The sequence below is a fragment of the Convolutriloba macropyga genome, chromosome 12 (genome assembly GCF_964194025.1).
Source record: "Convolutriloba macropyga chromosome 12, txConMacr16.3, whole genome shotgun sequence".
In the NCBI taxonomy this organism is placed as follows: domain Eukaryota; kingdom Metazoa; phylum Xenacoelomorpha; order Acoela; family Convolutidae; genus Convolutriloba; species Convolutriloba macropyga.
In genome coordinates, this window is record NC_134479.1 from 57,703,631 (window position 1) to 57,720,314 (window position 16,684).

Below are 16,684 nucleotides of genomic sequence, written 5' to 3' on the forward strand. Positions count from 1 at the left end.
ATCCCTCAACCAATAAAATCACCTATAAATATTTGTTAAAAGGTCTTAAGCGACCATCAGAACCTCATAAATGGGTTTAACGGTTATACCCAAGAATGAGACGTAAATGTTACCATTTTTATTTGTAAACAATTAACGAGTCAATAAAAGCAAAATTTTTTCTCTGTGGTTTGTGAATGCCATGCTGACCGACAGGGCCTTTCGCCGATAACAAAAATTTTAGTAAACAAAATACCTAAAATGAGCAATCAGAGTTATTCTGGAGCTGCTCTTCTTTGTAAGCAAAGATAGAAACGACAATAGCGCAGCGATCCGCGGTTGAAACAACCACCCCCCATTTTCTTTTGACGGGGGGTCTGCGACCACGGAGAGACTGAGCGGAGCGCCAGACGATAGGACACCAAAGATAATAAGTGATTTATTGATTTATGAGATTTTCTGATCAGCTGGAGACCCCCTGTCAAATGAAAATATTCAATTAAAGTTTTTCATTCTCGGCGAAACAACCAGTTAGCGAATACTCCTAGCACGGTAGAAGCTATTGGGAACGAGCGAACCAGGTCGGAATGAACTGTTTTTACACGTAAGGAGAGGTTTGCAATTTTCGATGAGCCGTTTTCCTTAAATTGGGAAAATTTAAAATAAAAGAATATCATATTGTTTGGATCTTTTCTGCTAGCGCCCCCCCCCGCTTAGTTAGGCACCCCCATTTATAAATGTGTAAACATATTGTTAAAGCTAAGTAATCTTATACGTGAACATATATGAGCAATATGCATTTACTAAAAGCTACCACAGCTATGGTTTGAAAGTATTACGTTTTCAACCAAAATTTGTTGCATATAACGTAAGCATCAATAAAAATTTCTGTATTAGATCATTTTTGGTGTTATCGGCTACAATAAGGGCTTAATTTTTTAAAACTTCTTAAGGAAACTATTCTAAAAGTGCCTTCAATCTACCTAGACACTCTTGTTTCAATGAAATGCAAATATCGCTCTTACAATTCACGAAAACTTAGATTTTGGGGGGTGCAAATTTAACGGCTATATAAGGCTGGGGTGGGGGGGGGGGGGCGCTAGCAGAAAAGATCCATTTTTTTGTAAAGCTATCTTATCATTCTGATCAAGTTCGACCTCAATACAGCTCCTTAAATAGAATTAATTTGTCCGGCACGATTTTGTAAAATGTCTCGACAACTTTTATCAGGACAGCCACATTATATATTACCTTAACACCTAATAGTGATCTGGCTGGTGCTTGGAAAATTGAACGACAGGGCGTTTAGCCGACAAGGAAAAAATGAGAAATTTAGCCGACAGTTTTATCATAATTGTTAATGAAAGTCCATAATTGGTTCATAAATCAGTAGTTCGGCTGTGATAGATTCCCACGGGCCGCGGAGGCTGTGATAAGTCCCACGGGCCGCTGAGGCATGGCCATGGCTCGCGAGGCATGGCCAGATGCTGTAAAATACGGTCCGACCACGGAGAGACCTTCGTTACACTAGTTGATGAAAAAACTGCGGTATATATGTCCGCTTACAAAATAGTGTTTTAATTTGGCCAATCACAGCTTTAGAATAAGTTTTACTGCTCATTTTCATTAAATTGTCGGTTAAAATTCTCTCATTTTTTGGTTGTCAGCTAAACGCCCTGTCGGCCAATACGGCGGCCACCCATCTGGCCATATTTCTTAAAATATTACAAACTCAGAAATAAAAAACCACTTTTCCCATCACCAAATGACGCTAATGATTATATAATAAAATTTAAAAATTCAAAATATGAATTCAGAGTTTGCAGAATTCTGTAAGTTAAGCAAAAAAAGACTTTAACATAAGCGAAGCGCTCATACAGTGTTTTGATTATCTATTGTGCAAATGTATGCAAGTTGTCTCAATATAAGAAATTAATGGTGCCGAATTAATGCCTTTTAGCAAAACAGAAAGTTTTTAGCAAGGACAAATTTAACGGCTAATCGTGTTGCCATCGTTAGAAGCAATTGACTAGATTTTGTGCTCCGAAACTTGGATTGTAAGACTATACAACTAAAAAATCTGTCTCAGTTTAGTTTTTTAAGAAGTTCTAACTCTCTGATCTCTATAACCAAGAATTTTAGATTTTTGCCAGATGTAATAAATATTAAATCAGATTTTATGTCCTAAAATTATTAACTTGTAAAAAGCTGTTATGAATCATCACGATAGAGTTTTTGGTTTTTGTTTTATGTTTTTTCAACGTAAGTTCCCAAAGTTTACTACAGAGTGAGGAGATTATGATAACCAAACTCTTTGCTAAAAACCTCTTTATTCTTGAACAATTTTGTTTAAAATCAGAGAGCAATGCGGCACTAATTGATTTGGTAATTTCCCGTTTTCAATTCAGAAAATTGTTCTTATATTTAAATATTTCGTAGAAGCTGCAGTTTTTGAGATTATGGTTCAATGAAACCTCTGAAAAAAAAATCAAGTAATTTTTAGGAAATCCAATAAATTATTTGTTGAAAAGAGAACCTAGCATAGTTCCCAATCTAAGAGTCGACATTTAATTTATTCTAAATTAAATTAACAATCTGGAAAACTATAGAATTTCATTCAACCTAACGAAGAATTAAAACATATGCTAACGATCTTCGTTTAGCAATTGAGAGAAATACTATAACGCCTCAACAAAGGAGTAGCTTCTCTTAGGAGTTGAAAGAAAGGCTTGGTATGACCCTTTATTCTATCTAAATGCTGTAGGTTAGGTGAAGTTACTAGTCCTCCGAGTATTGGTTCCTTCCAGTGAAACATTGAAATATTCTTCAGTGACCTCCCGGGTCGAGGAAAAATCGGAAAAATATATAAGATAAGCGTTGAAAAGTTGTTCTTTTCACCGCAAAATATGTATAAAATTATGTAATTTCACCGCTATTAGGCGATAAAATGTTTTTTCACCGCATTCACCGCCTGATTTATGTAATTTCATTGCTTTCATCGCTTATCTTACATAATTTTGCGTTGAATGGCGGTGAAACCTCGACCAGGGTTGTGGAGTCAAGAACAGGAGAGACTGTCATCCTAAATAATCAACTTCTATAATTCGGTTAATTGTTTATTTTTTGTTATTAAATGCCGTTCATTGTTTCAGGGCTAATTCCGACCAGCATCCGAAGCAGTTTGTTCGGCATATGTACATTTATAATGTACCTCCCTCTGCCCCTAATGCCCTGGGCTATTCAGGAACTGTCCAAAGTATCCATGCATTACGTCACTGGGTTGTGTCTGGCATTCAGCCTCTTCGCCCTCTGTGGCTCCGTCATTCTTCCGTCCAAAATTTACGCCAATTGAAACTTGACATGGAAGACTTTTCTCGTCCCTTCTCGGGTCGAGGTTTGGTGGTGAATTTTGGTAAGAAACACGGTGAAATGCGGTGAATTATTTTTTTTCACCGCATTTACCGCATCTTCCGCGTTTCTTTCAAAAATTCACCCAAAAACCTCGACCCGGATTTTCCATTGCCAGATATGGAAAAAGTTGTAGAACTTTTTTTTCAGCGTTTGCCTCAAAACTGGGCCTGCTAATCAAAGAAAAATCGTACTTGTTACGATAGTTTTGTAGTATTATAGTTATTGGTTTTCATTGTTTATGACAAACATATGAACTTAAGTTTGAATTATGAAACACAATTAATTCAAAATTTGTCGAGATTAAAAAACTTAAGCATTAATCTCAAACCGCAAAGCTTATATGGATGCAAACATATCTCGGATCTTTTCCGTTTGTGCTCCCCCCCCCCCCCCCCCCCCCAGTACGTATGCAACCCCCCACTAACAGAGCACGTTTTATTACATAGTAAATCATTATGTAAAAATTTTGCCGTGCGTCAGGGGGTGCAAATAAAATGTACCCACTAAGCTGGGGGGGGGGGGGGGTGGGCGAGGGCGCAAATGGAAAAGATCCTATATCTCAATTAATCATCTTTACATATATGCGATGCGAATAATCGATGAGAGGATTTGAGAACCCGTAGTCAAATGAACCCCACCCCCCCACCCAGACAAAAGACCATATGTAACGGATTATGCACAATTATCTCGGTTTTATACTTCCTTATGATTGCCTGAAAAAAAAACGCATAAACAAGTATTTGTTTGCTAACTTAGCATCATGAGCACACAGTTTTGTTCATGTGAGCGGTTGAACATTACAATATTTTTTGAATGATTATAAACCTTAATAGCGTTCTTTCTAATCTTTAATGGGTATGCCCCCCCCCCCTGATATTTGGGTCCAAGGGTGACTGACAGACTGGAAACAAGCATAGTTATGCAAAAATAGTTAATCAAGAGTTTTGACAATGACACATTTTAAAATCAAAATGGGGTGTTTGACCTCTGAAAACTAAAATAAGCAATACTTGTTTGTGTATTAGAGAGAGTGTGTATTAATCACTGCATTTTCAAGATTATCAAGTAACATTTTTTAAAATTGTTATTAAGATATTGTTTCGACAAGTTGCAAAAAATATCAATTTTTTTGAAAAAAAAAAACGTATATTAGGGAAAATAGATTATTTAATATGAAGCTTACGCCAATTCTACTATCACTTTTAAAGAGTGCGGTTTACGATGTTATCAAATGCTCTTAACCATTCGTTCTGTCAATATTTTTCGTTTTGACAAATTTCCTAAATTTTAAACACAATCAAAAACACTTTTGTCTGAAAGTTAACAAAATCCACTTAAAAGCAATACCTAGAGCAACAGCCTATATGCATGAGTCTTATCTAAAAAGCGAACAAAAATTTTAAGTTACACTATTTGATGTGGTTTTTTTACATGCAGATAGTTTATATTCCAATCGTTAAACAAAATTAACAACTCAACGGTACCAAGTAACTGTTTATACACAATGCGCTACGTGTTCTATACGAAATTTGGAAAAAAATAAACAAAAAGGAATAGAAAAAGAGAGAAAAGCATCTTTTTCTGATTGAGCGTTACGACATAGAGCTACAAAAGACTAACAACAGAGTCGCGCACTTTAAACGCACTGCAAGGTGAATCAATCATTACTGAATCAGTTGTTCTTTTCATTATTGAGGCCAAAGTGTCAGTGCTAGATCTACTTTATTCAAACACAAAAATTCATACTATGAACTTTTGGGTGATGATTATCGTGCAAGATTTTACCAGATACTTGCAAAAGATGGTTATTTTAATATCGAATAACCATATAAGATACTGCAGTCTTCATTCAGAACGATTACAGCAACTTCCAAGATGAGTAACTATCTTGTCGGATTTTTGCAGGTTCGGTTCTGTTGAGCGCCACTCTCAAGGGTTCGTTTTTGTTAAATTTTCATAGCCACAAATGTTTGCTTCTTTTTGAATTATGCTGATGCAGTTATTTATTTTGAAATTGATTTTCAGGATACCAAAACTCTGTTTTTTAACAAAATTTTAAATGTTAACTTTTGCCTTCGCTATAAATTTGAAAATCTCCGCTTCCAAGAAAATGAATTAGAACATATTTGATTTTGTGATGTTCTCAACAACAAATTGCGGAATCAATTAAATATATCTTAGAGGCGTTTTTACGAAAATCAATCCGATTGAACACACAATAATTTTCTTCATACATATTGATTACTTTTGAGTTTTCATTTATTGGTCACAAAAATTGTGTAGGTTTCAGATTTTAACATTTTACGCCATTAATTAATTTATATAGGGTTTTGGCCATTTCACGTCGATCAACGCCAACTTTGTATAAAAACTTTCTTTTTTCAAAGGATGAACAGTTGCTCCACAAAAATCTTGAAAGAAAAAATTTAATCTTGTAAGAATCTTCTAAGACGAATCGTAATCTTGTAAAAATTCTGTAAGACATATTTATCTTGAAATATGAATGTTTATCTTATAAGAATCTGTCAAAAGATCAGATATGACAATGCCGGTAAAATGTTGGCAAACTTTTACAAGATCTTACAAGATAAAAACAGAACCGAGTTTACTCGGGCAGCCACAACGAAATACTCAATTTTTTACAACTTTCAATTCGCGAATTTGGAAAAGTTATATTTTCTTAATCATGAACGTGTTTTGATATATGTAGTTTTAATTGTTTTTTACCGAGTTGTTCTCCCAATTTTCACAAAAATATTGGATCACTTGTTTGACTGCTCTGAATTGGCAAAGAGACTAGATATATCCGTGGATTTTTAATAAAAATAAGGTGCAAGTTGACTGGAATCGAACCAAAGGATAAAAACAAAATTAGTAAAAAACTGCAATAAATTTTTCATTTCAGCGCTAATATTTTGCAAATCAGCCAGTATCTTAAAAGCTGGTTCATTATACCGTCTTTCTTCTCGAAAATGGTGAAAATTTTTTCACAATGCATTGCAAACAGTTCTATTTAGCAAGTTTGTTTCTAGCAAATGTCACTGTTCTTCATTGCATGGCTGCAATTTGAGAGTTTTAATTTGAAATCTTTGCTGTGTACTGAATTTCCTCCGATTTTGAAAATGCGTTAGTATTATTTATTGCCGCAAGCTACTATAATGTCACAAGAGACCTTTTCGTCACTAATTACCGTTTTTTAAACGAAATAATAATAATTCGGTTATACAAATGATATCAATTTTTTCTAATAATAACTTGAGACCTTACAGGGCTATAAGGCAATGAAGGTCAGAAAATAGGTATATATTATTGACTCAAATCTGTCAGCAATAATCCATTTTGTAAGGCAATAATCCATTATACTTCCCGGAGTTACCAACAGGAAATATGTCTCAATCCAAACTGGCTAGTCTTGATTTTCGTCAGATTTTGACAAAAAGAAGAAAAATATGTCCAGTAATACTCCTGGCTACAATTTTTGCTCTGCATATACGGTTCGAACTTCCGCGTGAATACACGTGCTTTACTTGACAAAATCTCTTTTCAAAAAAAATTTTGTAAAGCAACCGCTAGTAAACAGACTTTAATTAGGGGAAACATATTTTTTAAAAATTTGCTGGTGACGTTTAGCCCAAGCGAATTCTATGAACTAATCGAAAACACAATATGGATGAAACGCGCATATTGAAGTTTTCTCGCAAATATCCAGAATCATCGATGGCTTAAGTCAACTGTTATTTTCTGTTCAATTTTTTTTCTTCTGATCTATAATTCTATAATTGAAAACAAATTTGGAATCTATATTAATAGCTTTTGCTAATAACTATCTGCTCCGGGTACGTAACTTTCTATTTTAGTGCTCCTGAAACAACTAAGTTAAATTTTTCATTGTATATTTTGATACTATCAAATGTATGGCTCTTCATTAAAAAAGGGACTAAGCAGCTCAGTAAAAATAATGGTGATCAATTGGTTATCATATTTTCTGATCGATAACAGCTTTTGATGTATGTTAAGTTTACGGTATGCTTTTACGCTAAACTAATTAAAAAGTATGCTTATAATTTAAACAGATTAAAAATACTTACTTGGTGATCTTGCAAAACTTGATTTTAACCAATTAAACCATGTAAAATTTAGGTTGATATAAAAACAATACGGAGCAAACTTTAAAACATCTATTTGTAACTAAAGTTCTTTTTTTCCCTTATGTTTTTCCAAATGTTTGCCCTTAATCGTTCATCTGTGATTAATTAACGTTGACAATGTTTTCAAATTCAAATAGGGTGAGAACGAATTTTTTCTTGATTTTTTAATGGGACATTTTCAGTTTTAGGTTCTTGGCTATGTCTTCATGCGCCGCTCACAATTTTTGATTCAATTTGAGCTCAATTAGGAGACATTTTATATGGCAATTTCATGCATTGATGAGCTCAGATTTTAGTCACGTCGCAGTAATAAAGAAGAGTAAGTTACACTGAATTTTAATATGCAATTTTTGTCTCAGTTTAAATTCTATTGCAAACTATTGCCAAGTTCAATTTCTAGGCCTTACCAGTTTTTTAAAGTTTTTTTATGAAGCTTGTTTAAGTAAAAAATTTTAATTGCAATTCAGTAACAATTTCTCTACTATTTTTACTGATTCAAATTGAAGTATTTGGAGTGTACTGATTTACTTGAGTTTCAAGAATCCGTCAGTATTAACTAATAGCGCAATGTATTATCAGTTCTCAAGATACTTTTTTCGTCACTAAAGACCTCGTTCAATTCGAAATAATGATGATTCGGTAATACAACTAAATATCAATTTTTCTCCATAATAAATGGAAATCTTAGAAAGCTAGAAAGCTATAAATGCCTGAAAATAGGTATAGTTTTGCCTAAATTTGTCCTTTTTATCAAAGTTTTAGAAAAATATTAATTAACCTTTTCAATTTAATGTACCATTATATTTCCCGGAGTTACCAATAGGAATAAAACGCTGAATCAGTTTGAAAACTGTATGTTTTTCTAGTTCGTTAGTATTCTGTTTAGGTCGCTATCCAAACTGGCTAGTCTTGATTTTTGACCAATTTTGACATCAAAAAGAAAATTATGTCCAGCTTTGATCCTGGCTACAATTTTTGCACTGCATACAATTTGAACTTCCACGTGAATATTTTAAAAACTTACTTTACTCGACAAGTCGTAGAACTCAGCTAAAACTTTTTTTTCAAATAATTATTTCCAAGCAATCGTCAGTATACTGCCTCTATGCTACTATTGTAAGTACAATTTGTGAAGCTTCAAAATTATGTTTCTTCTTTCTTCATTTAGAGGAAATAACTTTTTTTAAAATTTGCAGGTGAATTATTATTAGCCTGAGCAAACTCAAATGAAACTACAACATAGATGAACTGCCCATATTGAAGTTCGCTCGCGAATATAAAAAAATCAATGATGGCGCAAGTCAATTAATAAATCTTTTTTTTGTTCAACCTTTATGTTTATTTTTCTGGTCGATGATTCTTTTTAAAATACAAATTTGAAATCTATTAATAGCTTTTGCAATTAAATATCTGCTCCCGCCTTGTAACTTACATTTTTAGAGCTGTTGATAAAACTAAGTTTAATTTTTCCTTGTATAATTTTTAGTCCCTTTTTAATGCACAGATATATATTTTATATTATATAAAATATATGTCTGTGCATTAAAAAGGGACTAAACAGCTCAATAAAAACTGTGATAATTTGGTTACCTTCTTTGCTAATCGAGACGATCATTGCGACGATTGTGCATCACACTTTTTGATGCATCTTAAATCTACAGTACGTTTTACGCTAAATTATTTAAAAAGTGCACATATAGCTTAAATAGTGCAAAAATACTTGGTGATATTATCGACTGATCTGGCAAAATTTGATATTAACCAATCAAACTGTGTAACTTTAAGGTTGTTCCTTTTTTGTTGTGTAAAAAATAGAAATTAAAACATCAATCAGGAATAAAAACTCCTGTTTGTCAAATTTTTACGCTTAAAGCCTGTTTGTGATAAATTAACGTCGACATTTTTTTCAAATTCAAACAGGGCATTGTCATTTGAACTCAATTGAAAGACATTTTTAAGTGATAATTTCAGGCATTAATGAGCTCAAATTTTGGTCACGTCGTAGCAATAAATGGGAGCAAGTCACACACAATTTAAAAGCGCGATTTTTGTCTCAGTTTAAGTTGTATTGCAAATTATTGACAAAGTCAGTTTATAGTCATTATCATTTTTTTAGGTTTTCAATTAAAAAATTTAAATTGCAATTCACAAATATTTCGTCTAAATTTTTACTTCCGTGAAAAAAATATCAATCTCTTTTGATTCGACTGTTTATGCTTTGATTATGCGCAAACTACTTTAGGCGCAACAAGGCATTACAATTAAGTTATATAAATTATCAAGTTCCAACAAAAGAGAAAGTTTTCTGTTTTTTTTTTGTCAAAAAACTGAAATGAGTATTTTTTTCTCAATGACTCGGAGCTATTACATATATACACATATATACAAGCATTCGCAAATCTTTGATCGGGCTCGATTAATGTATACATTAACCGTTACAATTTGCATTTATTATGTACGATGTCACTGTACCCTAGTAAAGCGCTCTACCTATGACATGGTCCGTAAAACACCTCGACATTTCTCAGACATTTCTGTTGTTTTTTTTGTAACCGGGTCAAGTTTGGGTTCTGCGATTCTTCGAGCAGAGATTTAATGAGATGAATTTCAGTTCGATATGGAGAAGGAATGTCATCATTGCAAGCGTCTATCGGAAGTGCAACGCAGATATATTCGATGTAGTTGACTGTGACTTGCAAATTAGTTAAAAGGAAAAATAGCTATTAAAGACCGGATGTCATGAGAGGTCATGGAAGTTATAAATTAAAGGTGCTCACCATGAAAGTAAAAGTGCGGTAATTTGTGGTAATAAATAGGGGCTGAATTTTGTGCTAATTTCCACAGTTGTCAACCATAAATTTTAATTTAACTATTTGATTACAAGATTTGTCTCTGCAATCACAATAGCCGACAGCAGCTTTTCTAAGTTAAGTAATTAAACCCCACGTGAAAAATTTTGTTGCTGCGCCTCTTTGCTGCATAAGAGGGTCGCTGAAATCACTGGGGGAGGAAGACAGAGAGGACAAGGAGAGGCAAACCTTGTAGTCAAGAAGTGGCCAAGTGGGACCAGACGAGGCAAGAGTAAGAAGCTTGTGTAGCTGGTTGGGGGACTTCAATTGTGGAGTTGGAAGCTTGTGTAACTGGTTGGGGGAGTTCATTTGTGAGGTAAGCAGCTTGTGTAGCTGGTTGGGAGACTTCATCTGTGGAGTCGAGAGATTGTGTAGAGTGGAGCTGTTGTGGAGGATCAGCCAGGAGCGCGGAAATTCAATTGTATAACAGAGCTGTCGGGGAACCAGGATTGCTTAGTATAGCTGAGAACAGCTCAGTTTATGAAACTGTTTCGTTTTCCATTGTGTGTGCTCTGCTTCTGTAAGATACAAGTTTGGTCGAAAGACACATAAGTTGGTGGTGAAACATTTCTTAAATAGGACTAGGATTAGGGTTCGAGTACATTGTCCTTGGAGGGTGTTGGTATCCTCATCGAGCTTAATCACGGTCGAAAAACCTTGGCTCAAGGTCAATGTCCTCCTTTTGATTTTGTCAAGGATAGTACAGAACTCGAACAGAACACCAACTTCTAGATTAATTTAGTCGACCAAACCCTTTTTGCTTTTTGTTTTTCTAGTTTCTCTAAGAAGTGCTACCATATTACAACAAGTGCTAACCGGTGCTATAAAGCATTTTTTGATACCCAAACACAACGACTCACCGGTTCGTCGTCCTATAACAAAGCCACCAACAGGCAACAGATTCAAAAACGTTGTGGAAACGAAAGGAGTTTTGATCCAAGTCAAAAAAAGATTTTTTCACATCCCGACCGCTTTTACGAAAAAATATTTACCTAGAGCAGTACTAGTTTAGAAAAAAGGACAGAGTTGTTGGGGCAGTATAAGTCTTTGGTTCAATAGGGAACAATTATAGTTAAGAGTTAGTTTGAGACAAACAGAAATTTTTAAAAAAATAAGGTAGGCCTAACAATGAGCTCAAAAACAGAAAGATTGATTTTCAGCGGGCGTGAGGAATATTTCTTGTATTTCGCTGAACAGTTTGAGGCTCGTATGCACTCTTTAAGACTAGGCAAGGTTCTTAGTGGAGAAGCTACCCATCTAGATTATGTGCAAGCTGTTAGAAATAATTCTTCGGAGGAGCAAGGCAGGCAAGCTATAGAAAAAGTTCGGGGAGAATTTGAAGAGAAGAAAACGAATTTGTGGTACAAAATAGTTCAGGCTCTAGACAAATCGTCAGCTCTTTTTTTAGACCACCTAAGGGTGATGGCACTAGAGATTGGGATGTACCGTGTAAACTCTTCAAAAGTTTCGAGAGACTTCAGCTACATAGATTGATAGCACAATTAACGAGCCTTAGGAAGACTTCAAGTGAGAGTACTGTAGATTACCTCACCAGAGCAGATGATATGCAATACAACTTATTATTAGTGGATGGAGGAATCAGTGAAAAAACGTTTGTCTCAATATATCTAAAAGGGCTTCCGAAGGAGTATGAAAATTTCGCAACACTCGTGAAGTACAACAAAGACGAGAAAACTGTAGAGGAAATTAAACGAGTTCTGATAAACTTCGATAATGAAAATGTAAAAACGAAAACAGAGAGTATATTCTTTAATAAGGAATGGAAATGTTTCAACTGCCAGAAATTGGGACACATCGCAAAAAAAGTTAGGCTTCAGAAAACAACTCATGAACAGATTTCCCCAATGAAATGTTTTAAGTGTGATGAGCAAAGACATATAGCTGAATTTTGTAGAAAGCAACAGAAACCTGAGAAAAAGTCTGTAAGTCAAAGCAGGAGAACCAATCAGAGAGGCTCGCAAAATTTAGTTGAGGAGCAGAATTTAGAAGAAGAAGAAGAAAAGTTTTTTTCCTTCTTTCAAACATCGGAGAACAACCTTGCAAATGAGCTTTTTTTGGACTCAGGTGCTACCAGTCATATGATTAAAGACGAAAAATTATTCATAGACAGGGACAACAGGTATTCTGGTACAATCACTAATGCAAACAGCAGTAGAAGCTTAATTAGTTGGAAAGGAACAGCTGAAATCAGAGTTTTGGATTCCAGTGGTTCAGAGCGAAAAAAAGATTAAGTAATGTGTTGCTTGTTCCCAAAAATACCAGGAATCTGGTACCAGTGTCAAAACAAAGCAACAGGCAATGAGGTCATCTTTGGTAGGACTTTAGAAATACGAACTAAGAACGGAACAATTTTCCCTTTCGAGGAAAGAAATAGTTTGCTTACATTGACAATGAAGAACCCTCAGAGCAGTACAACTTAGCAATTGGAGATCGCCATAGTTTGTGGCATAAGCGCTTCAGCCATAATAATGTTGACGACATTTACAAACTAAAAGATCACGCAGTAGGACTAACGCTAAGCGAGCACAACTTAACAAACTGTGAAACATGTCAGTTAAATAAATCAAAGAAACTTCCAGTACCAAAAGACTGAGTAACAAGAGCCAACCAAGCCTTACAAATTGTCCATACTGACATTTTAGGGCTAATCCAAACGGAAGCGTTCGATGGCCACAGGTATGCAATAGTGTTTGTGGATGGTATCATTAGATATCAGAAACTTTATGTTTTGAGCTCAAGGGGCGAGGCCATAAAGTTAAACAGTTCTTTGCAGACATAGGACAACCATGAACGTTAGTTTGCGACGGTGCCGGGGAGTATGTCTCAAGTGACATAAAACAATTATGTGGACAAAAAGGTGTTAGTCTTGAGTTTTCGGCAACGTATGCACCACAAGAAAACGGAAAGGTGGAAAGGTTGAGAAGAATTGGGGGACAATCACTCCAATGGCTAAATGTCTTTCAGAGCAGTCAAATTTGGAAAAAGACTATTGGCCATCTGCACTTAAAATGGCAAGTGAGATTAAAAACTTTTGATTCCATTCAGGTATTCAGAAGACACCTGTTGAGGCAATGTACAAGAAGAAACCTAACTTAGAATCTATCAAATTGTTTGGTTGTTCAGCTGTCGTTCATGTTGAAAAATTTTTTGAGTTTAGATTGATAGAACTTCTCAAAAAGGAGTATTTTTGGGGTCTTCAGACAATAGTATGTCTTATCTGGTAGGTATTCCAAATGACAAAGGGATCTTTAAGGTTAGAAAATCTCGGAATGCAACTTTCAACGAAAATGAAATGTTTATTGAAGTTAAAGAAATGAAGGAGGAGATAGTCAACAAGCATCAGTCAGATGGTGATAGAGATTTAAACCCGGTAGCTTTTCTTGGTGAAAATGTGAACAAGGAATTACTAAACAAGTCCATTGATGAAGCAATTAGGGATAAAACTGGTACGAAGCAATGAAATTAGAATACAAATCATTAGTGGAAAATAAAGTTTGCGAAATGGTAGAGAACAAAGGAAATAAACCCATTGGTAGCCGCTGGCACTTTGGTCTTAAGTTTGTTCCTAGCGGGGAGATAACAAGATATAAGGCAAGATTCGTAGCTAAAGTGTTTAGCCAAGTTCCCGGTCGAGATTACAACAAAACATACTCACCAACAACACACCTCTCAACAATTCGAATACTGATAAGCTACGCAGTATTTAAAAACACCGAATTGAAACAAATGGATACCAAAACAGCTTACTTAAATGCTGACATCAAAGAAAAAATCTTCATGAAACAGCCCGAAGGGTTCGAAAAATTTGATAAGCAAGGAAATCTATTAATTTGTAAGTTGAGGAAAAGTTTATATGGATTAAAACAGTCCGGTAGAAATTGGTACTTAACAATCAAAAGTTCTCCCAGCCAATTAGGTTTCACAGCGGCTCTTCAAGATGAATTTATTTTCATAAAGAAAGGAGAAAATGGTAGAGAGGGATTAGTGTGTTTCTGGGTAGATAATATGTTGATATTAGGATTGCAGGAAGACTTTTGTGAAAACTTTAAGAATGAAATTAAGGAGCGTCTCCAAATTAGCCGTTACGAAGATATTAGCTGGTTCCTAAATATAAAAATTAAGCGAACAGAAAACGAAATACTGCTAAGCCAAGCAGCTTATGTAGAAAAACTACTAGAGAAGTTTAATATGAGCTGATCAAAGACACTGGAAACACCTTTAGATGTTAGCCTGAAACTATCAAAAATTAGATTCACCAGAAATAGGTAGCAATGAGCATAGGGAATGCAATTATGCGATTATAGGGGTAAAGTGGTATGTTTGAACTATTTGGCATTAACAAGTAGACCAGATATTGCCACGCATCTAATTTATTGACTTCTTTTGTTGAAAATTCTGGACGGCGACATTGAAATTCGGCACAAGGGTGTTATCTACAAGGGTGTTACGTTACCTAAAAGGGACGAAGTCAGAGAAAATGATTTTTAGAAAAAGTGAGAAACTGGAGTTGATCGGATTGTCAGACTCAGACTGGGCAGGGAATATAGACTATAGAAAAATTACAAGTGGTTATTGTTTTAAACTTCACAATAGTTTAGGTGCAATCAGTTGGGCCAGTAAGTTACAAAAGTGTGTATCTACTTCAAAAGCTGAAATTGAGTTTAACGCTGTAGTCGAAGCAAGCAAAGAAGCCGTATACTTAGCAAACCTTTTAAAGGAATTAAGTTTAGAAAACCAGCAGCCAGTAAACGTCTTTTAGAAAATTTTAACGTTTAGTAAACGTTTAGACAATCAAGCTTGCATTGCTTCAATAAAAATTAGTAAAAATTCGTTGAATCACGGAAAGACAAAACACTTTGTATTAAAAGTGCACTTTGTTCGAAATTTAGTCGAAAGCCGACTATTAGAGCTAAACTACCTACCTACCGATTGCATGCTGGTAGCCACAAAAGCATTGGGAGGGAACCCAGTATCACTTCTTGGTGATGTCGTCATCGGAACAAACACTTAACATGATAGGAGGAGTATTGAAAGTATAATGTTAATTGTTTAGAGTATGAAAAGATTTACGTACCTCTATCCACGTGCTGATTTGCATCTTGGTTATTTATGAAATGAGCCAATGCAACAAGGAGCTAACACGAGCTATTTATACCAGATTTGTTCCCAAATTTTCATATTGTTATGTGATCTATTGACCCTAGATCTTTTAAAGAAGTAAATTATCATAGTAAATAGCTAGTAAAGACCGGATGTCATGAGAAGTCATGGAAGTTATAAGTTAAAGGTGCTCACCATTAATGTAAAAGTGCGGACTTTTGGGGTAATAAATATGGGCTGAATTTGTTGCTAATTGCCATAGTTGTCAACCATTAATTCTTATTTAACTATTTGATTACAAGATTTGTCTTTGCGTTCCCATCAGCCGACACTATTGAGCAAGACTGCTATTAACACGCTAAACTGCAATTCAGCGAAACTGATTAAATTCAATAAAAAATTATAGCCAGGAGACTCTTGTAATGGTAAAATTTATATCTATAGTTGTGTTCCCTATAGTCGAGAATAGAAAAGGATTAGTAAACAAAAATGACGTCAATTTCCATAAATTACTGTTATACAAAATAACTGAAATTATTTCTTTCAAGTGAAAAAATAAACAAAAATTTAGAGAGAAATTATTTCAAAATCGAATTGTTTGCATGATTAGTAGCTGGGAACTAGAATAGGATATGAATGGTGAATTCAACTTCCAAGTTTGACGAGAATAAGCCTTATACCGATACCAAATTTTAATACTAATACTATGTATCTGAGCAATAAGTATTAGTACTCAGCCCATATTGGTTTATCACGTTCTTTTACTTCAGTTTTTAGCTCAAACGTATTTTAGTATATATGTTGATTGACTTATAAGTACATGATGGAACAAAGTCTTAGTCGCCCGAGGAACTTAGAGCCCTGACACGGGGACGCTTGCGTAAGAGTGGTGGGCACGAGGCCCGAGGGGGACTATGATATTTTTCTAACGTATTTAGAGAACCAAGGGTACAACAGTGTTCAACTTCAATTGAAATTGAAGTTAGAAGAACAATTCTGCGGATTGGTGAAAAACAATTTTTCTTCTTAAAAGTATGCAGGAGTTGAAATAAAATAAACGTCTGCGTCTCCGATAGCGAAGAAGCCGATTATCTACAGTGGTTTGATTCAAGTGCCAAGAGTTAGATTTCTTCGTCTGAAAAATTGAACTTCAACTTAAAGAAGTGAAAGTCTATG

General features: G+C 34.8%; 2 protein-coding genes across 2 annotated transcripts in view; both read left to right on the plus strand.

The window, feature by feature from the left end:
* LOC142350759 (uncharacterized) overlaps window positions 1-3,410 on the plus strand; it is an 18,216-nt gene extending 14,806 nt beyond the window's left edge. The window contains exon 5 of the mRNA XM_075402712.1: window positions 3,132-3,410. Coding sequence (XP_075258827.1) covers window positions 3,132-3,331 — 200 coding nt within the window. The 3' untranslated portion in view covers window positions 3,332-3,410. The remainder of the gene's footprint in view (window positions 1-3,131) is intronic.
* The window catches only part of LOC142350947 (calcium-binding protein 39-like), a 613,053-nt gene that overhangs the window by 285,999 nt on the left and 310,370 nt on the right, over window positions 1-16,684 (plus strand). The window lies entirely within an intron of this gene.